The sequence below is a fragment of the Lagenorhynchus albirostris genome, chromosome 9, assembly GCF_949774975.1.
Source record: "Lagenorhynchus albirostris chromosome 9, mLagAlb1.1, whole genome shotgun sequence".
In the NCBI taxonomy this organism is placed as follows: Eukaryota; Metazoa; Chordata; class Mammalia; order Artiodactyla; family Delphinidae; genus Lagenorhynchus; species Lagenorhynchus albirostris.
Genome location: NC_083103.1, coordinates 11224075 through 11243015, shown reverse-complemented (window position 1 = coordinate 11243015; position 18941 = coordinate 11224075). Strand labels below are relative to the sequence as shown.

The following is an 18941-nucleotide window of genomic DNA, read 5'->3' as shown; positions in this document are numbered from 1 at the left end:
TCATGAACTCTAGTCAATTCAAACTCTTGGATAATAAAAACAGTAACTAACATTTATTGAGTATCTACTATATTGAAGCAATATGTCAGGAGTTTTATGTATATCATAATTTTCACAACCCTGCTGAGGGAGGTGGTGTTATTTCCATTTGGCAGATGAGAAAACAGGCTCACAGAAATTTATAACTCGTTCAAGGTTACCCATCTAGCCAATGGCACCCTGAGTTTGAACCCAGATCTTTCTCATTCCAAAGCCTAGTGCCCTTCACTTTAAGGGCCTGATTATGAACGTCTATCACTGCACCTCTTTGCTGCAGAGAGTTGGAAAATGTATCCATGTAATCTATCCCCAGCACTGAAAAAGCAACCCCCAACTGTGTCCTGATAATGTTAAAGGCAGTATTTGTTGCCCATATTTGGCAAAGAAGAGAGCAGTGGAGATCTTAAGATTAGTCCACCAGACTTTTGAACTTTGGAAGCTGGGAGTGTGCAGTCATACAGCTTGCTTTCAAGTATCCACTAATGTTCTTGAGTTTGGGGTTGGGGACAGCTTACCAGGTTACCTCACATTTATTGTAATCAGCAGTGCAGTGATACAGGCACTGTAACCCGGGCATTCACGGGCAATGGGTAGAATACTGCTCAGGTTAAAAAGTCACAGAACTCCTTCACCAGACAGAGTCTCTGGACTTAGTCATGAGCAGAGGATGAGGCCCACTCTGTTCCCAGTGGGAATGCCAGTGATTCTGAAACAATACCGAGCAAAGCCTCCATGCTTCAGAACAAAGGGCACAGTTCTGCATTTAACGTTCTTGAGAGAAACGGTATGAAAAGCGCCAACTAGTAAATGTGGGCATTAATGTAAAAGGTCATTTACAGTCAGGCCTATGAACTCGTGGTGCAAATGGGAATCCAGAAGTTCTCAGGTGTATCATTTATTTCACGCTACCAATCAATTCAAACTCAAGGTCTTGGGTGGGGGGCCCAAATCAATTTGGTTCACGTATTTGAGGCTTCTATATTCTTAAAAGGACCATGAGTCAGAGGGGGCTAGCTGCCATAGCTTGTGTCCTTTCCTACATGGGTTTATGTCCAAAACTCCATGAAGTCAATATTCTAAGAGGGCTCTGGGTGAGGCAAGGTAGCAATACAGGGGAGGTCCGGCCCTGTTCCCCAGGATGCATCTGTGGAAATGGTAGGCATACAGGAGATCAATACTATTGGTAGACCTGAATCGTAGGATGGGTTTAAGCGGTATGGAGCTGAAGGAGATCAGTGAGGGCCAGAAATCGCTTCCTGGAGGAGGGAGGAGTTCAGTTGTGTCTCAGAGGTTGGCTGAGTACCAAACAAAGAGAAAAGTCATGAGGGGAGAAATAGAGAAGAGTTGCCTGGTTAGAAGAAAATGAGGCAATAATAAACATTTGGGTCCACTACCACTAGAAGTTTATCGTTTTGTTTTGTTTGTAATTTTGGTAATAGTATAAAATTTTGCAGTGAATGCATAGAGGCTTAGTTCATTCGAGCTTTTCCTTGTTTGAGTTGTTACTTGTGCTTAAGAGCAGTATTTTGATTGGTAAAATACTTGCTTATTAATGTGAAGCGCTTAGATTTATCTGTATAGTACTTTTAGGCTTTTTTATTTAATGAAGAAAGGCGCGACTCAAATTTCTTTTTTTTTTAATAAATTTATATTTATTTTATTTTTGGCTGTGTTGTGTCTTCGTTGCGGTGCGCGGGCTTCTCACTGCGGTGGCTTCTCTTGTCGCGGAGCACGGGTTCTAGGTGTGCGGGATTCAGTGGTTGTGGCGCACGGGCTTAGTTGCTCTGCAGCATGTGGGATCTTAGCCATAATAACAAAGACATAAACGTGTGGCTCTGAGTTTGTAGACTTTGCATCATGCTCATCTAAAATGGATGAAGCAAACTGAATAAGGGACTGACAATAGGCCATATACATAGAACTCTATATATTAATAAGGTCTTAAAAGGCATAAATTTAGTTCCCATCCCCTAACTCTTATTTCATAAAGGGGATTCCTTCTATCCCACTCCCTCCAGAAAAGTCCTCTCTATGGGGAGAGATTCAGTTCTGAATCTGTCAAGGAATTGTATGTATGAGAGTTGATAAATACTTCACGCATTGATTTACAAGGATAATTTGGGAAAGACTTGCAAATTAGCACAAACTGAAAGTCCAGGCATGGAATAAAATTGACTTTAAGACAATCAGGTTTTGAGGGAAGTGAGAATTTTAATAAAAATGGAAAGTGTCAGGTCATAGTCCTGGAATTGCTGTTATTTCATGCTGCTGTGGATTAAAGCCCAATGGATGACTCACTGTTGTGACCGCTGGTCAGAGAGGGAGAGGACAAGTAAATATTTGTGGGAGACATACCTGACAAATTGTTTAGAATGACTTCTGTTTGTGAATCCTCAACTCCTCATGATGTAGCTGAGCAACTTCTCCTATTGAGTAAAATAGAAATGCAGGACGCAGAGGGGCCTCCAGCAGAATGAGAAAGGGATCGGTGAAGAGGAAAAGGAAAAAAAAAAAAGTTTTCGGATATCACTTGAATTGATTTATCTGTGTGTGAGTGTGTGTGTGTGTTACCAACAATGTTTAGGCCAGGGCATTTTAAAAGGGTGGCTTGTCCTCCTGCCTCATCCTACCTCAGCTTCAAGCATCAGACCCAAGAATGAACCTTCTGAATGTTGGTACATTTAAAAAGTGAAAATGATAAAAATGTCATTGTTTCATTCAAAAGCTTCTATAGAGCTCTAAGGTCTACAGATTAAGATGGAGTAAACATATAATTTGATCTTTTGATGAGATTGTGGGGTGTGAGATAAGAAAATCCATGTGCATGTGATTCTTTATATAATAGATTACTTTGATGGGTCTGTTTTTGGCAGATAGATGCAAGAATGAAAGAATAAAGGATTCAGTAATGGCTAACAATAAAGATTTTGCCTCAGCAAGACCACGAGTTGCTCCTTTTATTTCTGTATCTGGATGAATAAGGGGAATTTCAAGTGATTTCAACACTGGATGAAATGTAATCCTCCCAGCCAGGGCCAGGCTCACTCAAGCGTGCTAGGTAAATCTCTATGATGCCAGGCCACGGGCATCAACTCCCAAGGCCAGTCAGCCTCAAAAACGTAGATTCCCCCTACATTTATCAGCTAGCCTGTAGATGAGAAATATTTCCTTTTATATAGTTTAATTTCGAGTATTTGAACCCTAATCAAGCCTTTGAAACAGAAGGATCCTTACTAGCCTGTTTCTAGTCAGTTTGAAGGCAGAAACTAAGTTGAGGAAAATACACAGGAGAAAATATGCAGCATGGCTAAGAGTATTTTTATCCACATGTTCAAACTCGTATGAAAGGGAATACTGCATTTACTTACTATGTCAGACAGCTCTACCCTGTCTTATGTCATTTGCTCCTCTTTCACAAACAAGGGAAATGAGAATGAGTGTTAACTTGTCCACGGTCCCTCCTCTAGTGTATGACAGATTTGGAGAGTTCTGGCTCCAAGACTCATTCCACTATAGCCAGCTGCCACGGTACAGCTAGCAATCGAGATCATCTTAGACTGAAATCCATTCTCCATCTCTGTAATTCACTTCTCTTGGATAAAGCCAGCCACAGACTTGTACAAAATCACTCTCTGTCACAAACCCTATTATGTTTCCAAACTTTGGGGCAAGTCACTTTTTCTGAGCTCCCTCATTTATGAAATGGAAATGACTTCACAGGTTGTTACATGGTTTAGACAAATCTGAGAATCTGAAAATACTTGTAAATGACATACAAACATCAAGTATACTTAATACCTCAAACAGCTTGGATTAACAGAAGACTTTCGACTGAGGAGAGACTATCTTAGAAATACCAGTTGCTTCCCAGGATCCATCTGGTCACAGCCTAGACTTCACCCTGTTTGTTGTGCCCATGGGCCTTTGGCCATTAGAGGCCAACCCAGTTTCACGCACAGCCTCCAGGAATCATCCACCTCTCTGGAGCGGTGAGACCAGGCTGTTCACCACATCCACTAAGATGGTGTTCACAAGCATCAGACTTGTGAAGCCTGGCTGGCTCTGTAAAGAACCAAGGAAACACGCAAGCCAAGGTACCGCCCAGGATGTGTTAAAGCACGCATTCAGACTCGGAGTCACCCCGCCATTGGCCAGCACCCTCCTCAACACAAGAAGGAACTCAAACTTCATTTAGTTCAATCTCACCGTTAAACACATTGCACAAGGAAGCCAGAGAGGTGCCCTGGTGTCCCGGCTGCAAAGTAGAATTACAAGTATAATTTGGTCCAGCGCATTCCCCACTGGGCCTCCCTGCTTCTCCATTAGACCAATATCATCCTAGGAAGCCTCAGTTCTCTTTGTTTGCATCCTTTCACTCTTCTGCATCCAGTGCTCTCTGGCACCCTTCCTTCTAACAAGCCTTTGGAAGCTCTGGGAACAGCAGCTCATAACCCAGACTTCTTTTGCCTCCCCAGACCCCATCTCTACTATAATTTGGTGGTCCCGTATCCCATCCCTCCCCTAATATTATGGGGAAAATGGGACACATTCGTAGGTAACAGTTAAATATGTTATTTCTTCCAGGTGAGTAGCATTTGAACAAAGGGCCCAGGGAAATTTTTTAAAAATAAATTTCTGAGGCAGGTTTCTTATCTTTAGGTCAGACCAACCGTTAGGCGACACCACTAGGAAAGGTTTAGGACTATTTTCTCTTTTCTTACTTAGCAATCCCTAGTTCCTATCCCCAAAGCTTGGGGTGGAAGGAGGGTTGGGAGTTACATAAATAACTTAAATAGACCAATAAAAGTTCCCAACCTGGTTCTAAGCAATAAAGCTCTAAATCTTTCAGAAGCCTTCTACCAGACTCCAACCAAGTTCAAGAACAATGCATAATGACACCTACTTTGGACCAGCACTAAGAATACGGAAATGAATATTAATGATAGTAGCAGACATTTATATGGTGTTTACTCAGCCATTCATCGATCTAATCGCTGTATGTGCATTCATTCACTTACTCCCCACAAGAACCCAATGAGGTAGGTACAAAGATTTTTATGTTACAACTGAAGAAACAGGGGCACAGAGAGAGCTGATGCTTCCCTGCCCTGGAAACATTCATGGTCTCCTGAGAAAGACAACAGGTACACACTCAACTGTGACAGAAATCGGGGTGTGGTTAGTCATACCAGAGTCTAAACAGGGGCTGGGGGAGCCCAGAGGAAGGAAGGATTGGAGGAAGCCTCTCAAAAGAGGCACTTTGGGGGCTTTCCTGGTGGCGCAGTGGTTGAGAGTCCTCCTGCTGATTCAGGGGACACGGGTTCGTGCCCCGGTCCGGGAAGATCCCACATGCCACGGAGCGGCTGGGCCCGTGAGCCATGGCCGCTGAGCCTGCGTGTCTGGAGCCTGTGCTCCGCAACGGGAGAGGCCACAACAGTGAGACGCCCGTGTACCGCAAAAAAAAAAAAAAAAAAAAAGAAAAAAAGAGGCACTTTGGGAGCTAGGCTTTGAAAAATGACTAGGATTTTGCCCTCAGGAAAAAATAAGGGGGGGGTGAGGGATGGGCAAGAACATCTCAGGTAGAAGCAGAAGCACTTGTCAAAATTTGGCTGCTGGAAGGCATGTGGCATGTTCCAGAATGTTCCCCCAAGAGCCCCAGTGGAAGATGAGGTGCAAGGAGTGAGGGGATGATGCCTTGAAGAAAGAATCTATGAAAGGTTTTTGAAGAGGGATAATGCTAGCATCTACTCTTTGTTTCAGAAAAGGAATTCAGACAGCTAAGTCAGAGCTGTATTAGAGGTGAAAGCTGCTGGAAGCAGAGAGACCCATTAAGAAGATGCTCTTTTGCTCAAGGTAAGATATGTTTCAGCTATTTGTGGAAATGTTAGAAGCACTAGGAGATAAAGGTGAACACGACACAGTCCCTGATCTCTTAGAATCTGCATTTTGGTGGGGGAAGACAGGAACACACAATAATATAACCAAGTGTTAAAAATGATATAGGAACTCGAAAAAGTGATACAGAATTACTGGGAGTAGGAGCCATGAAGGCCTTTCTCAAGTGGTTATTTCCTGCTGAGATCTGAATGATGACAAGGAGGCAGCCACCAGTAGACCTGAAGGTTTTTCAATCACAGGGGACTGTTTTGTTTTTGTTTTTAATTTATTTATTTTTGGCTGGGCTGGGTCTTCATTGCTGTGCGTGGGCTTCCTCTAGTTGCAGTGAGCGGGGGCTACTCTTTGTTGCAGTGCACAGGCTTCTCATTGCAGTGGCTTTTCTTGTTGCGGAGCACAGGCTCTAGGCGCAGGGGCTTCAGTAGTCGTGGCACATGGGCTCAGTAGTTGTGGTTCACAGGCTCTGGAACGCAGGTCAGTAGTTGTGGCGCACGGGCTTAGTTGCTCCGCCGTGTGCGAGATCTTCCTGGACTGAGGCTTGAACCTGTGTCCCCTGCAGTGGCAGGCGGATTCGTAACCACTGCGCCACCAGGGAAGTCCCAGAGAACGATTAAGTGCAAACCCTGAGGCAGGAATGAGCTTTCTGTCCTCAAAGCCACATTAGCCTGAAAGAAGGTTAACATGGCTGAAACCAAGTGAGCAGGGGAACCATGCCTGTGCCAAGGCCCTCAGCCAAAGACCAGGAGAAACACACCTGTAATTAAACAGGTGGGTTTATCACCTGTTGCAGTGAGGAAGCACGCACACTGTGGGAGACTCTCTCTCAGCAAGAGAGTTCTAGAAAGAACTTATATAGGATTTAGTCTTTGGCTGGGTGATTTGGGGGAGGGCCTAAGGAATTTGCTCTAGTCCATGACTGGGTATTTTGTCGGTGGCCCAGTGACCTTGCTTTTGTGTGTGATTAGATAAAACTATAAAGTGACCTTGTTTTGCTGCATTTATCATGGTCTCAGGGAGCTGTGTGAGGTCGCTATTCTATGGGGTTGTTTAACGTGTTTAGGATCACTGGCTGTGAGCCCCAGGCTGACTTCTAACACTATGGCAGACCAGCTGTGATCGTCATTTCAATTCTGGACATCAGAGGCTACCTTTTTTCTCCCTCACTACTAATAAGATTCTGTGAGGAAAGGGAACTGGATTTTCTTCTAACTGCTGAACACAGGCAACAGGTTTACAGCCAACTCTGACAGAAGTCAATGTGTGAAGAGTATTTCCACGTAGATAACAAAGAACAGCTCCTCCTAGATAAAAATGACCAAGACACCAGTCATAGAACTGGCCCTGCTTTCTGATAGCACCCAACTCCAGAACAAAACTATGCCTCATTGAATCCTTCCCAAAACTAACTAACCCAATTCCAAAGCTTATAGCTTCAAATCCCTCCTAGCCCTTTTTTTTTGAGGTGCCCATTGCAACCAGCCAATAAGCTCAACTTTGTTTGACTATAGGTATTGTCCTGGAGGTCTTTGGCTAAAGGGATCAACACTGCAAAGGGAAACCATTGACAATTTTTAAGCTGTAAAGTGACATGTTAGGGTTGACATGTTTAAAATGTGCGCTCAAGCTACTATGCACAGATAGGTTTATGGAGGCGAGACTAGAAGCAAAATATTATCTAGATGATGGAAAACCTGAATTAAAACTGACAGTGGGAGTGGACGAAAGAGAAAATCTCTGAAGATCATGACAGAGGTTTGGAATGGGAAGATGGGGAGAAGGATAGTGAGTCCTAGAAAGAGGGAGGAACCCCAAAACACCCCCTCCCAACTAGGAGGAGAGTGAATAAATTAGGCAGGACACACAGAAGGCGGAACAGATACTGGGGGTAACAGGAGGTTGCAAGCCTGGTTTTCACATATGTTGAGTTGAATGTGGAGCACAGGTAGCATGGCGGAAGGGGTTGGGAGGTGAGTGACTGAGATTGAAGCTGGTTGGGAATGTTGGGACTCAACAATAAGGGTCTTGAACCCCATGCTAAAGAATCTTGATTCATTCTATAGGCAGTGAGGAACCATTCAAGGTTTTAGATCAATGACCCTCTTAAAGTCAGCATAAAAGAAACCTGGACAAGAAGGAAGGAAAGGAAAAATAAAAATCACCAAAGGTCAGGTCAGTTCTTCTGCCTTAGTCGTAATGGGAACTGAAAGTGTTCTCTTGTCCAAATCCAAGTGCAGATCTGATTCTGATGGTCACTGCAGCTTTACTAGACTTAAGGCATATCAGGAAATCATCCCATTCTACATCTCCTGTCTTGGGAAAATTTGCATCTCTAAAGTGTTTCATTTTATTCATTTTATTCTATCTGTGCCCCTACCTCCCTTTCCACATGACTAACTCCTGTTCTTGCTTCAGGATCCAGATCACATATCACTTTCTTTGTGAAAACATCCCTGATCTATACACCTGTATCACTGCCCTGTCGTCTTTGCTGAGACTTGCACCTGGTACACCATCTACTATCACCGTTGCTTCTACTACTGATTACTATGACGACCACTGCTGCTGCTAATAATAATATTGAGCTCTGACACTGAACTAGGTGCTCTGCACAAAGCAGCTCACTTAATCCTCACAACAGCCCATCACACTCAAGGTTATAATCATTTCTACTTTACAGATAAGAGAACTGAAGTTCAGAAAGGTTAAGTGACTCACCCAAAGTTGCAGAGCTGGGAATTGGCAGAGCTGGGATTCAAATTGAGGTATTTGAATATACAAAAAATATACATTTTTTCTTTACATAGCTATTATACGACTTAGTACCCTGCATATTGGTTATTTATGTCTATGTCTCTCTTCTGCTGGAGTGTGGGCTCCTTGAAGCCAGGGGCTGTGTTTTCCCTGGCATCATATAAATGCTCATCAAAGGTTACCTGAATGAGAGGAGGGAGGCAGGTAGATATAGTGATGAAGGGAATGGAAGGTGGTGTGTAGTAGAATGATCACTGTTTATATTGATGTTTCCCAACCTTTTTGACAGAAATGATAATGTTGCTAACTTGGAGAGGATCTGGGTTCTAGGAGAAGGGTGCCCTAGGATGGAGGAAAGTGGACCATGATAAGGACTGTAAATCTGGCAACCTCAGTCCCCAATTAGTTACTGTAGTGTTGAAGGGATCAGTACATCTTGGCATCCATTGGACAGTCTGTGCTTTATATGAAGGGTTAACAAACTATTTCTTAAGGACCAGATAGTAAGTATTTTATACTTTTGTGTTATGAGGTCTCTGTTGCAACTATTCAACTCTGCCACTGCAGCATGGAAACAGTTATAGACAACACGTAAACAAATGAGTGTGGCTGTGTTCCAGTAAAACTTTATTTACAAAAACAGGTCCCAGGCTTTGGCCATGTTTGCTGACCCCAGATCTGTATGAATTTTATGCTTCAGAGCTTTGGGTCCTTCTCCTCTCAGCCCAGTTTTTAACTTTGAGGAAGTTGCAAGGGAGGCAAAACTTTACCGCTACCCACCTTAGATTTTCAGCTGAGACTCTTTACAAAAAGGGAAAAACGACAGTTGATTAAAGTATGCAGTGGGGACTTCCCTGCTGGTACAGTGGCTAAGACTCCCCGCTCCCAGTGCAGGGGGCCTGGGTTCGACCAGGGAACTAGATCCCACATGCATGCTGCAACTAAGATTTCGCATGCCGCCACTAAGAGTTTGCATGCCACAACTACGGAGCCCGCCTGCTGCAACTAAGACCCAGCACAACCAAATAAATTAAATAAATAAATTTTTTTTTAAAAAAAGCATGCAGTGTACATCACTCAGGAGAAAACTGAACCAGAAGTAACTCAAAATGGTGGCTTAGAATTCCAATTTATGTAGCATCGTCAGCAAGAATAATAAATTTGTAGAGAAATGACGCGACACGGGAAAGCTTAGGCTTCCGGGGGGCGGGGGGGAACTATGGGAAGATAAATATATGGGAGGAAAATTAATGGAGTAAAGTTTGTTTGCAGGTTCCTCTGGTGCCTTCTCTGGGCTGATAAGAGTCTGTCTTAGTAAAAATAGAATCTATATTCCGCTTTTAGGCAGAAAAGGGGGAGATTTTTCTGCATTTGCTGCTTCTTAATTGCCTTTAGTTCAAAATCATTTTTATGTCAAAGAGCATATTTTGGGATGACTTTCTGGTTTCCTTCAAAGTCCAATTTATTAATTTGTTCTTTTATGAATGGTGCTTTTGGTATCATATCTAAAAATCTTTGCCTAACTCAAGTCACAGAGATTTTTCCCCTATATTTTTTCCTCCAGTGTTTTTTATCTTCCCCACTTAGTAAAGGGTCATCCTTCTTAGGAGCCCCTTAAGAATGAATAAATGAATGATTTAAATGAAAGAACAGAAAACCCTTCTTTCTTCCTTACCTCCTGAGCTCTCCCCATCCTGGACTCTCCAAACCATGAAGCTCAGCAGAGGTTCCTTGAACCCCAGTCTGATTTTTGAACCCCCAACCTTGCTGATTTTTTTGCCTATAACTTAGTGATTCCCAGCCTTTCAATGCTGCAACATTCTTTTTACAACAAACACACAGCCACTTTTATTTGCACCTCCAACCTGTTTTATTTTATTTATTTATTTATTTATTTATTGGCTGCCTCATGGCATGCAGGATCTTAGTTCCCTGACCAGGGATCAAACCCGTGACCCCTGCAGTGGAAGCACAGAGTCTTAACCACTGGACCCCTAGGAAGTCCCCTTCCAACCTGTTTTAAAAACAACACCATAGTTTTAAAATTAAATTTAAAATTCGCTTTCATTGTCAAATTTTCAGGAACTCCTTGAGATAACCAGAGACTATCTGCTTTACAACAGTCCCTCTCTATGAAGTACAGAGAACAAACACCACAGGATGATTTGGACCAAGGCTAAAGCTATAGGTAGTGAAACTGCGACTGGGATAAGGAGAGGGCTTGGAAGCTGGGGCTCAGAGGTTTCCCAGGTTCACCCTCGTGAATCTTCCTCCACAACTGCTCAGTTCTGTTATCCATTTCTTTAGTTTTTAAAAATAATACACGGTGTTTTATGTAAATGCCTATCTTACAAAATTTTGAAAAATGAGTTAATCAAGAGGGAATATAAGTACAGAAAAATTGGGACTAAGGTTGAGTTTAGCAACAAGAATGTTGAAGAAGGGGCCAAAATTTGGCTCTAGGCTCTCTGGAAGTCAAAATAAGGAGAAAGGTCTCTTTGTTTTATATGACTTACAGTGTCTGTAAGATCGCAACAACCCAGTTGCTCAAGAGAAGCCTGTTCCAGGAGGGGACATTGTGTGATATCCAAGGAGCAGCTCCGTGACAGCAAGTTGTCCATCAGCCCCCATTTTATCATCAGCTGGGATGGAATTTCAGCAGGCTGTCCACCCTGTTACTCAGAGCTCTAAAAGGAACTTGGAGATGTGGTGGTTACCCCATGCCACCACCTCTCCCTCTCCCATCCTTTTTATTTTTACTTTTTGTCTACTTGCCTAGAATATTTTGAGACAGTGAAAACTGAGTTTTATTTATCTTTGTATTTATTCAAGCACTTAGACTGGGCAAAATGAGGCTTAAAACTGGTTCATTCATGAGAATTCCCTGGCGGTCCAGTGGTTAGAACTCTGCGATATCATTGCCGAGGGCTCGGGTTCGATCCCAGGGCAACTAAAATCCCATAAGCTGTGCGGTGCAACCAAAAAAACCAAAACCCAAAGAAACTCAAGACGAAAAACAACAAAAAAAATTTGTTCAATCATGAAATAATACAGTTAAGAATCCCAGAAGGGCAGATAAACTAAAAGGATTTGATAGCTGGGTCTAATCACTTGGGGCCTCCCAAGATCTCTTCTGGTTTTCTTTCATTCAGCAAACTTGTAGAGCAGCTACCAGGTGTTCTGCCTGATGCTGAGCTCTGGAAATAACTGCAATGAACACAACACCTTCCTTTTCTCCCACTCAAAGAGCTCATGAGTGGGTTGGAAGGAGAACTCGTGCAAAGTGACAGGCTCGTAGTTACATGCTGCTAAAGAGGTTAGGAGGAGTAAGAGACAAATTCTTCCTGGGAAATTGAAGGAGTATGTGAGGGTAGGGGGAGAGGGGGCGAACAGAAATGTATTCTTGTGTATTCTCAGGGAGGTGACCTTTGAACCCAGCCTTGATTGATGAGCAAGATTTCATCAGCCAGGGGCTTCCCTGGTGGCACAGTGGTTGAGAGTCTGCCTGCCGATGCAGGGGACACGGGTTTGTGCCCCGTTCCGGGAGGATCCCATATGCCGCGGAGCGGCTGGGCCCGTGAGCCATGGCCGCTGGGCCTGCGCGTCCGGAGCCTGTGCTCTGCAATGGGAGAGGCCACAACAGTGAGAGGCCCGCGTACCGCAAAAAAAAAAAAAAAAAAAATTATATATATATAATATATATATATATATATATATATATATATATATATATTTCATCAGCCAGGAATTGACATGATGTGGGAATCAGCACAGGGAATGTGTATCATGGGGAGAGACTAGCTGGAGATCAGGGTGATAAAGTGGACCGGGGCCCAATGGCAAACAGTCACCTATAAAAGTGGAGCGACGTTATCTTTTGATTGACATGTCCTATATAATTATTTATAGTGCCTCCTTTTTGTCTCAACAGGGTCCAGATTTCGATGAGCACTTACATAGCCACCCCACTTACAGGATGGTTCATTTTGCCCCTTTTCTTCTTTATTCCACATCAAAATCTTTTATTATGCCCTGATCCCCATCTTGCTCGTATCAGTCGGAGAGCTCAGTTTTTAGAGCCTGGAGGGCTATTCCAGGAAATGAACTGAGACCATCAGAAATGGGCATTCGGTTTCTGTTGAAAGGATTCTCCTGGGCCAGCAGAACTGAGCAAATCTGAAAAGGGGCCTGGCTGAGACAAGAGTCCCGTCCCGTGCTAGAAACATTATTAACACCCTCCCAGTTAGAATTTGCCACCCTCATGCATTTTCCCATAATGCTTTCTTTGAAGCTCTATGACATTTTTACAATGGGTAATTTATGTTTTGTGGGTGTCTTACCCACTCAACTGTGAGCCCCAATCATACAACTTTGTGTACCCAGTCCGCACATTGTGGTAGCTCACTGTGACATGCCAGCTGTGAGGCACTGCACCAAGGTATTTCTTTGCATTGTCTCATTTAATCCTTGCAACAATGTATGACATCAGTCTTATGATTATCCCCACTTTATAGATGAGATTAGTTCTCAGAGGGGTGAGACAATTTTCTCGTAATCACAGAGCTAGTTAGCAGCTGTGCTGGGAGTTGAGGCCAGTTTGTCAGATTTGATTCTGGTATCCCACTCTTAAAGCAGTGGCAAATAAGATCCCAAAGTGTTAGTGTCATCAATTTCAAACTTAGAAAGGCCAGGCTGTTCCAAGGTGCTTTGTGTCCATTAGCTCATTTAATCTTCTCAAGTAACCTAGGAATTTAACATGCTAACTCCATTTTATAGAGGACCAAACTGAGGCACAAGGGATTTCCAGAGGCCCATATTTGACCCAGACCAAGCCCATAGCTTTACTACTGTGCTCAGCAAAGAATTAAATGAAGTAATCTTTGCAAAGAATGAATTCTAAATCTGTAGTAGGCACTAGTCGTTTGTCACATGACTGTGGGCAAGTCAACCTCTGTGAGCCTCAATTTCCTCATCCATAGCATAAGAACTACTTACCTACCTTAAGTTCTGTGGAAAACAGAAAAAGTCTCTACAAATGGTAGTGACCACGAGTCTGGAGAAGGCTCAGGAGAGCCACGAGTCGGTCAGTTCTTAGCTCACAGTCGGCTCCAATGTGCCCGTATCAGACCAGTAGGAGAAATGATCTCAAACATCTAGAGTTATTTGGATTTCAACTGCCTCTTCCTCTCAGGACTCAGAGTTTGCACTATCTCATCAATATCCTGATATATTCCAATTTGTAGCCAGAGTAGATGAAACACCAAGAAGAAAAATGACTCAGGTCACTCAGGTCATGGAAATGGGGTCTTGTCAACCCTGTGAGGCCACGCTTGCCGGCTCCCTAGGGTCTCTCCACCTACCTTTGGAATTGGCTCTAAAATTCACACACGAGGGGCCCATTTGGGTTAGGTCCTGCATGCCCTGTGGTTCCAAGGTTAGGGTTTAATGTGACACCCTGTTTGTCCTTGTGACAACTACTGACCCACACTCTGGGCTTAAATTGCGATGAGGCTTGTGTTCTAGGAACGTTGCAAAACTGAACACTGGTCCCAAGAGACTGCAGTCTTGGGTTGAAGAATGAAAATGTACTCTGGTGTACTTGAGAGAAACAGGATCTCCAAAGGGAAAACTCTTCCATTGGGGGTGACGACTCTAGTTTTCCAAAGCTAAGTTTCATGGAACATAGAATGAAATGGAAGAGTGGAAGAGTTTTCCCTTGACTTTCCAGTGTTTTGACTGTGATCATATCTTGATAGTTTGTATCACATCTTACATTGTGATCCCATATAAACCATCCAAAACTGACATTTTTTGGTGAATCAAAAATGATTGGAGGGAATTCCCTGGCAGTCCAGTTGTTAGTGGTTACAACTCCGCGCTTTCACTGCTGAGGGTTCAATCCCTGGTTGGGGAACTAAGATCCCGCAAGCTGCATGGCGTGGCCAAAAAAAAAATATATATATATTGGATATGGGCAATTTTATGTGATTAACTTATTTCACAAAATAATTATTATAGCTGTTTCATGCAATGTACTTTTTGCTGTCATTAAAAAAATTTTGCTGATTACAACTTAATTCATTTCATCATCCACAAGTAGGTCAGGTCCTATTTGGAAAACAAAAAACAAAAAGACCCTCTGAGTTAAACCAAGCCCAAGAGGAAACTTTTTGGGTTCAAGGCAATGATTCTGGGAAAACAAATGGACAGAAGGAATTTTATAACAGTTACAAAAAAAAAAATTCTAACTTCAAAGCTACATAATATGTCCTGGGGTCAATGCTGATACTGTCTCCCCTGTTCGCCCACCCCTCCAGCAGAGAACACCAGGAATAGAGCTGTATTTGAACAAAGTTGGGTTTATTGGCTCCTTGCAACAAGGGAGGCGCCCAACATGGGAGCACACCAAGGAGAATGGGGCGCCTCTCAGCAAGAGGGCGTTAGGGAGAGGTTGCTACGGGACTTGAGCTTGGGCTAGGTGATTTGGAGGCGGGCTTGAGGAAGTACAGTTTAGTCCTGGTACCTTCAGGAAGTGGGGCCAGTTCTATGATTAGGTATCTTACATCTTTTTACCTAGGCAGTAGAAGAAACAGAAGGGGCTAGAGCTCTGACTAGCAATGATGCAGCAGTCCTGTTTTGTTAAAGTCGAGACAGAATTCTTGTCATTCTGTACGCATTCAGACCGAGCTGGGCTCTCAGTGGTTTCTGTGGCCCCATAGGCCCTCTGTTCCTCTGTCGGGATGCCTTCCTGCAGCCTCCTGTGACCCCCTTTCTTACAGAACCTGAAGCCACAGCTTACCCCCAGAGCAAGAGCCACCAGGGCCACCGTGGCACCCACCCAGGAGCCAACAATGGCCCCCACGCTGGGTCCCCAGCCAGCCTGGCTCAAGAGCTTGGCAGACAGGCATGGGTCATTAATATTGGCCTGCTGCCAGCGGTCAGAGCCTTGCAGCCTCGCCCAGCCCTGCTGACCACTGGAGTCAACCAGGACAGAGAGCCTGGGGGTGCTGCTTCTGTCGAGCAAGGGGGGACAGGGAATAACTGGGGGCATCCTAACAGCTGCCTGCTGCTGGTCCAAGAGGACCCCAGCCCTGAGGCAGCAGAGGATTTGGCAGCCATGGCTGAGGTAAGCCTGGTGTTGGCTGTACCCTGCTGGGCATTTCATGGGGAAATCCGTGGGGCTGTCCTGGTAGAACACCTCCTTCATGAGCCCAGGGCTCTGGCCCTTCACAAGGCCAGCCAAGGGGTTGCCCGCCTGGCAGCTGAAGAAACCCTCAAAGGGGACTGCCTGGGCTGGACCCAGCTCTGAGTCACTACTGACACAGACCTTGTGGTCGCCAAAGAGTGTCAGTGGGTAGAAGTGGGAGGGGCAAGCCTGGGACCCAGTGAGCGGGTTTGGGTTGCCTGAGCTATACAGGCCTCCAAAGAGGAGGCCCGCAGTGGTGGGCAGGGAGGCCCCCGAGGGCGCGCACCAGGAGGCAGCCAGGCGCACGGCATTCCGATGCTCATGGGTGGCGCACACCGTCGAGCAGCATCGGAAGAAGAGCCGGCACCTTCGGCAGTGCTGCCGGCACTCAGGACCGGCCTCGCTCCACGTCTTCAGCCCGCCGCTCCGGGCGCTGGCCGTGTAGTTGGCCGGGCAAGAGGCTTTACCGGTGAGCGGGTTCGGGATGTGATAGGCCCAGCAGAGGTGATTGGCACGCCGCCCGGACACGGCCTCGCATTCCTGGAAGACACCGCCGAAGCTGAAGTTGGCGCGGCAGCGGCCTCCGCAAGAACCATCGTCCACATTGGCCTGGGGTCGAAGACGGGAGCCCCAAGCTTCAAGCATCCGGGACGCGTGTTGACCGCGTAGTAGCGGTGGATGGCCCAGCGCACGCGCGGCCGCCACCCGGGCCTCTGGGAGCTCGGGCAGCGCCTCCAGCTGGAGCAGCACCGGCAGGGGCGGGCCCGACCTACGGATGGCCGCCAGCCGGTTGCCGATGCCCTCCTGCCACTTCGGTAGGGTGATGCCCGGGTAGAAGGGCACGCCACCGTGGCTGTGCATCTTGGAGGCCACCGGGTTCCGCCCGAGGTTCTGGAGAAGCCGGCTCTGCACCTGCAGGAAACCCCATCCCCAGCGTTGACCGCGTGGAAGAACAAGGCTGAGGCGGCGAACGTGATGTTGACCTTGTCTCGGGCTTCGCTGTCCACCAGCTCCCGCCTCACCTGGTACTCCTGCACCAAGGCAGCCCCGGCCTCCACGTCGGTGAGAACGTGCGTGCCGTACCTAAGCACAAGCGTCTCCGCCAGGTATTTGGCCTCCCGGGTCTGTTTGTTCTCCAGGTGGTCGCTGAGGGTCAGCAGATGTCGCAGAAAGTCGGGCTGGAAGTCGGGGTTCTCCGGGGCCTTCACAGAGTAGAAAACGTGGCGGATCTGCACCCTGGTCGTGACCGTCTGGTACTCCAGGCTGTACTTCCTGACGTTCCGGCAGTCCACGGAGAACTTACCATTGAGGTCGGGGAGGAAGGAGAGCTCAGCGTTGATGGAGGCGGCCCAGGTGTCAGTGTCGTTGACCCGGTGGTCGAAGAGCTCCGTGCGGGTCTCCACTATACTCTCCCGCCGCGGCACCACCTGCGCGCGGTCTGGGATGAGGTACTCGCCGTCCTCGGTGGTGAGGCACTGCGAATAGTCTCTCCCGAGCACCAGCCCCAGCTCGACGTTGCGCAGGTTGTCCCAGCCGCCTCCTGGCAGCGCCCCCAGCACGGACACATTCAGGGTCTGCCTGCAGCCTTGGAAGCCCGGCGCCCTCTGTTCCCCCATCACACCGCACCTGGCCAAGAGGAGGACTAGCAAGGGCGCAAGGTAAGGCACAGGGCCATGGCTGGAGGAGAGCTTCGCCTGGGCAGCCTGCTGCGCCTTAGCTCCTCCGGGGTTGGGGTCGCAGAGGGGGAATTCTCAGCCTGGGAGCTGATGCTAAGTGAGCCTCAAGGCAGTGACTCAGCCCACCTCAAGCCCCTCCCAGGTTCCTCTCCTGAAGTCTTCAGAGGAAAGAATGGCAGGCAGGTCTCCTATCAGAAGCACCAAGGGGAGTGAAACTAATTCCAGGCTTCGGGCCTGGGAAGAGTAAATTAGAGTGGCGAATTGCCCGAAGGCCCTCTTGAATTCATCTCTGCGAAGGAAATCCAACCTCATCTGTTGAATACCTGGTATTTCAGTCTCCACCTCTCTCTTAGCCACTGGACGCAGTTAGGGTCCTATTATTCCAAGTGTCAAGTTCAGCCTCGGTGAGGAAGTAGCCCAGGAAAACGGGGCCTTTCCCCAGTTGACCTGTGGGCACTGTGTCTAGGAGGTCACATTCACTCCAGGCTGATTTCCTTGTGGGCCTTCAGCAGATATTACAGAAAAGAGCCCCTTTCTGGACTAGAGCAGGTTCAGGGCAGCTCTAAAATAAAAAAATCAAGTACGGCTGCGCCAGTGTTCCACAGCCCTGACGTATGGGCAGGACAGAGCTTCTCAAGGGGGCGTAGCACACTTCACAAACAGTCCAGGGCCCAAGAATTTTCCTCCTCTTCCATCTGCTTGGAGCTCTCGAGGGCCCCTGTCCCCCTGCGGTCAGCAGCTGCTCTAAATGACACCCTGAGCTAGTGCTTTATAATCCCATTCTAAGATCTCACCAGTCTCTTTTTACACATTAGGAAACAGGCCCAGAGAAGTCAGGGAAAGTACCCAGTGTCACAGTTAGGTACCCAGGGGAGGCAGCATTCGAATCCAGGTTCATCTGATGCCAAAGCACAGTTTCCATCCACAGATCTGGGCTCAGGGCTGCTTCTTCCTATTCAGTGTCAGGGTCTTCTTGATATTTGTCTCTCCTAGGGTTTTTGGGGTTCAAGAAGGCCCCTGGGGGTTTCCCTGGTGGCGCACTGGTTGAGAGTCCGCCTGCCGATGCAGGGGACACGGGTTCGTGCCCCGGTCCGGGAAGATCCTACATGCCGCGGAGCGGCTGGGCCCGTGAGCCATGGCCTCTGAGCCTGCGCGTCCGGAGCCTGTGCTCCGCAACGGGAGAGGCCACAACAGTGAGAGGCCCACTTACCGCAAAAAAAAAAAAAAAAAAAAAAAAAAAAAAGAAGGCTCCTGGAAAGGGCATGTGGGATCACTGAACCCTGTGGTATCACTCCTGGTTACACCTGTTTGCAGTGGTGTGGTTGGGGCAGAGGTCTTTTCTCCCCATCGTGTATGGGAGAGACAGTAATTTCTGGAAGAATAGGTACTGGCCT

The 18941-nt window shown here is 46.5% G+C and overlaps 1 protein-coding gene across 1 annotated transcript; it reads right to left on the bottom strand.

Moving 5' to 3' along the window:
* Positions 1 to 15244: 15244 nt before the first annotated feature.
* LOC132526157 (macrophage-expressed gene 1 protein-like) lies at positions 15245 to 17487 on the bottom strand. The gene is made up of 2 exons (XM_060160048.1): positions 16894 to 17487; positions 15245 to 16783 (listed from the first exon to the last, which is right to left on the bottom strand). Exons 1-2 carry the CDS (start codon positions 17485 to 17487, stop codon positions 15245 to 15247), a joined length of 2133 nt encoding a protein of 710 aa, XP_060016031.1.
* Positions 17488 to 18941: the final 1454 nt, after the last annotated feature.

Excerpts from the sequence above, each read along its gene's own strand:
- LOC132526157 (XM_060160048.1), bottom strand. The coding sequence starts at position 17,487 with ATGGGGGAACAGAGGGCGCCGGGCTTCCAAGGCTGCAGGCAGACCCTG. Across the intron at positions 16,784-16,893 it reads CCTTGGTGCAGGAGTACCAG|GTGCAGAGCCGGCTTCTCCA; the intron begins GTGAGGCGGGAG and ends GGTTTCCTGCAG.